General features: G+C 38.0%; 1 protein-coding gene across 1 annotated transcript; it reads left to right on the top strand.

The window, feature by feature from the left end:
* The first annotated feature begins 505 nt into the window (after positions 1–505).
* Positions 506–3,886, top strand: LOC111909412 (serine/threonine-protein kinase D6PK). The gene is made up of 3 exons (XM_023905234.3): positions 506–765; positions 1,302–2,215; positions 2,864–3,886. The coding sequence occupies exons 2-3, from the start codon at positions 1,320–1,322 to the stop codon at positions 3,681–3,683; spliced, it is 1,716 nt and encodes a 571-aa protein (XP_023761002.1). The 5' UTR covers positions 506–765; positions 1,302–1,319; the 3' UTR covers positions 3,684–3,886.
* The last annotated feature ends 836 nt before the right edge of the window (positions 3,887–4,722 follow it).

Below are 4,722 nucleotides of genomic sequence, written 5' to 3'. Positions count from 1 at the left end.
ATGAACGAGAGATATAGAAGATGAAGAATGTGGATTTCGTTTTTGGAGGATTAGGTAATGACAAGGGCTGATTTCGTTTTTGGAGGATCTGGAGAGTGTATGTGTGTTTGTTGAGAGAGAGAGAGAGAGACCCTCTTATTTTTTAATTATTAAAATGAATACATAATTATTAAACAATAAAAACATGATTTTAAAAATTGAAAATAAATGTCCAAGGGCATTAAAGTCATTTCAGTTTATCGAGGGACCAAATCCACAATGAAACTAGCTCAAAAGGACCACGAAGCCAAAAAAGTCGAGGTTTGGACTAAACCTCATAAAAAATGCATACCACAGGGACAATTTTTGCAGTTTTGTCTTTTATTGCAAAGTCCTAAAGAATACACATGAAAAGGTTTGGAAATGCAAGGACTGTTAAAAATAGTGTAGAAAGTAAAGGGGTCCAAATAGTTAACTTCTAAAAGTTCTAGACGGCTTCTTTACCTTGTTCTTGTGCTTGCTTTTTGAACTTCTTGCGTACAAGAGAGAGAGGGAGTAGAAGAAGAAGAAGCACATTCTTTTATTCCTTCTTTAAGATAAAGAAAACCCAAAATTAAGAGTAGATTAACCTTCAATAATCCAACAAACTTATACACCAATGTCTTCTGCGTCTTGAAATTATTCCCAATTAGCGACACTTGATTCTTTCTCTCTCTATATCGCATTCGATCGGATCTGAAAAAGCTGCTAAAGTTCAGTTCTGTACAGCTATGAATCTTTAATCAGGTATGTTTTCACGTTAACAAAATGGGAGTTTTGAAATAATGATCCAAAATCCTAATTCGGCGTTTGGGTTTATAAATTTGTTGCGCATTTTTCTCTTCTGGGTGATTCATCGTTAGTTTTGTTCATAGATTTACGAATGGCGTTGTCCATTCACCAATTTGTTGGATTTATGAACTTCGCTGATTGAATGATTATGTTTTCCCCCACCTTGATAATTTATGGGTTTAACCTAGAAATGTCAAATATATTGATTTCATGAAATTTTTGGTAATATTTGGTTAACATAGAGATATCAAATAGATTGCTTTCAACTTTCAAGAACGTTTCGGCAGTTTGTGTTAACTTTAGAAATCTTGTATCGTTCCTAATCGGTTAATAGATTCTAATCATTCAAATTCATGAGGTATCCTGTTCAAGAAAACCTAAATTAATCAATTTTGTGATATATAAAAATCAAATTTGTCATTCAATAGATTAATTTCAAGAAACTTTCCTCTGTTTTAGCGATTAATTGAAGTTTATTGGATTACTGGCAGATCAATTTGATTATTTGAATGGATTCACTTATTGATGGAGTCGGTTCTTTGTCAACTAGCCATACCTCCGCCACCTTATTAGGGTTCAACCCACCCGGAAAAACCCGCCCACCACATCACCCAAAATCCGATACCACTTCAAATCGATCTCATAAAACCTCCAATGACCACAAAGGAAAATCCGAACTTGTGGGACCCAACACAATCCTTGATCAAACCGCAAAAGAATACTTCCACAAACAAATTTCAGCACTCGAAGCCAAGGCCGGAATCAAGCATTCCGATTCCGACCCCGACCCCGAGACCATGGACTCAATTACATTCTGCTCGAGCCCACAAAGTAGTTTATACTCCCTTACAAACTTCACCGATACCAAACAAAGCTTTACAAACACAGAAGTCAGCGAATCGGTCAAAAGTGGTGAAATTGGGATTCCGAGTGTTTATCGGGGCAGCACGGGCAGCGATGTAAGTGAGGAGAGCAGTTCGGGCAGTTTCACGAGTGCGGTTTATAAACCACACAAGCAAAATGACTCGAGATGGGAAGCGATTCAGGTAGTGAGGTCGATGAATAATGACACGGGTATTTTGGAAATGAAACATTTTAGGCATTTGAAGAGATTGGGGTGTGGAGATATTGGGAGTGTTTATCTTTCGGAATTGATTGGGACACGAAGTTATTTTGCCATGAAAGTTATGGATAAAGTGGCTCTTGCAAGCCGGAATAAGCTATTGAGGGCGCAAACGGAAAGAGAGATTTTGCAGTCGTTGGATCACCCGTTTCTTCCTACTTTGTATAGTCATTTTGATACCGAGAAATTGTCGTGCTTGGTGATGGAGTATTGCCCGGGTGGAGATTTGCACGCGCTTAGACAAAAACAACCCGGGAAACATTTCTCCGAACATGCGGCGCGGTTGGTTTTTTTCTTAATTTTTTATTTGAATTTGTGATAAATTATTGTTTCGTTCATGTGACGCTAAAATTCCGTGAGTTTTCTTAGGTTGTGTTTGTTACACTCGACTGGACAAGCTTTCCAAGACTATTTTCGATAGTCGGGATGAGAAGGGTATTTACGTCTTTTGCACAAACAAAAGATCGAGAAAGAGTCCTTGTCCCATCTTTTTGGGTGCGGCAAAAAATTGCAATTTTGTCCCCTTTATATCGATTCGGTCCAGTTCAATGCATGTCAACCCTAGTACAAGATTGTCTTGTTAACAAACGGGACTAGGCCCCGTTTGTACGTAGGACGGTACATGACAAGTTGTACAGCGTCAGACATAAATTTGACTAGGATTGAACTGATGTCAATGGGACAAAAAAATGCAAATTTTTGTCTTACCAAAAAAGGGTCTTTCTTGATCTTTTGTTTGTGCAAAAGACGTAAATACCCTTCTCACCTGATTATCAAAAATAGCCTTGGAAAGCTTGTCTAGTCGAGCGTAACAAATACAATCTAAGAAAACTAACGAAATTTTAGTTTCACGTAATTTATACCAAAATTTCGGATTAAAACTTCATATAAAGTTTGAAATTTGTGCTAATTTCGAACAATTCTTTGTAGGTTTTATGTGGCGGAAGTTCTCCTAGCTATGGAGTACCTACACATGCTCGGGATCATCTACCGAGACCTCAAACCCGAAAACGTCTTAGTTCGTGAAGACGGTCACATAATGCTTTCCGACTTCGATCTCTCTTTACGATGCGTCGTGAACCCAAAACTCGTCCGATCGGCTAACCCAACCGTGGACCCCAAGAACTCCAACTACTGCATCCAACCATCTTGCGTGGTTCAACCCGCGTGCATCCAACCCTCATGTTTCGTCCCACGATTCATGTCCAAATCCAAAAAAGACAAAAAGCCCAAACCCAAATCCAAACCCAAAACCGAAATCTACAATCAAGTCTCACCACTCCCCGAGCTCATCGCGGAGCCCACAAGCGCCCGCTCCATGTCATTCGTCGGGACCCACGAATACTTAGCCCCCGAAATCATTAAAGGCGAAGGACACGGAAGCGCGGTTGACTGGTGGACTTTTGGGATTTTTTTGTATGAACTTTTATACGGGAAAACACCGTTTAAAGGGAACGGAAACCGGGCTACATTGTTTAACGTGGTGGGGCAACCGTTGAGGTTTCCGGATACTCCAGGGGTTAGTTTTGCAGCTAGGGATTTGATCAGGGGGTTATTGGTAAAAGAGCCGCAGCATAGATTGGCTTATAGAAGAGGGGCAACTGAGATTAAACAACATCCGTTTTTTCAAAGTGTCAATTGGGCTTTGATCCGGTGTGCTACACCTCCGGATGTTCCTGGGCCGTCGATGGAAAATGGAGGGGTGGATGTGAAGCCTTCGGGGAATTACTTAGAAATTGATTTCTTTTGAATGGGTTTAATGGATTGTATTATGGAATTTGTTTTTATTGGTTATGTTTATTGTGGTGTAATTCGCTGCAAATGCAGATTTGTTCGTAATTGTATTTTTAGTTGGAATAATTTGTCAACGGAAAGGGAGGTATATTATTGGGAAACATGCTAAAATGTAATCGAGTTCGATTGCCACATCAAAATTTTATTTTTCATACCAAATTATCTTCTAATTCCTACTATATATGGAAGTATCATTGTACAACGTTTATGGAATATATTTTTTTTTTAGTTAAACAACAAGTTCAATTGTCATCGTACAATGAGTGAGATGGCAAACGGGCAACAAAATACCATTTGTTCTGCAAAATGTGATAGAAAAGGTGTGTTATTATAATGCTCTATCGTTTATACCATTATTATAGATTTTATTCCTATTGTTTTGCATTTGTTTTCCACTTAAAATTGGGTTTTATAACTTTGTTCCGGAGTTTATTGATGTGTGAATGATAATAATAAGGGAAAATGAGCTATCCAAGTAACAAAGTTGTTTAAAATATTTAGGGGCTATTTGGTAGTGGTTTGATTGAAAAATTAAAAAGAAGACTCTTAATTTTGTGGATTCAGACTGATTGGTGGCATTTATATTTATGTCTCTTAATTTAGAAGATGCTTCTTAATTTTTCAATGTAAAGGTGTGTTTGAAAAAAAAAAAAAAAAAAAAAAAAGAACTTGTTTTCCCTCTTTTGCGCTAAAATACTTTAGCTCGTTTCCTTCTTCTCTTTCTTCTTCACAAACGTGGAACCTCTTGCTCCCTCCCACTGAATCATCAATCAATTCGTTGTTGTAGCATGTAACTCTACATGATTTGAATACATGTCATTCGTTGGGTGCAATATTCAGAAGATAAGCTAACAAGAGCAAAGGTTTTGGGCTTGAATGCAATTCAAGCTTATGTTCTAAGGAATGTGCACGAATCAAAAGAGGGTCATTGGATTTCAATGCTATAGCGGATATACTTTCATTTCTTGAGTTGTGTCAAAAGTTAGATTTGCTTG

This window comes from Lactuca sativa, chromosome 3 (assembly GCF_002870075.4).
Source record: "Lactuca sativa cultivar Salinas chromosome 3, Lsat_Salinas_v11, whole genome shotgun sequence".
In the NCBI taxonomy this organism is placed as follows: domain Eukaryota; kingdom Viridiplantae; phylum Streptophyta; class Magnoliopsida; order Asterales; family Asteraceae; genus Lactuca; species Lactuca sativa.
The sequence above is the reverse complement of the archived record's forward strand: the minus strand, read 5'-3'. Positions and strand labels throughout refer to the sequence as shown.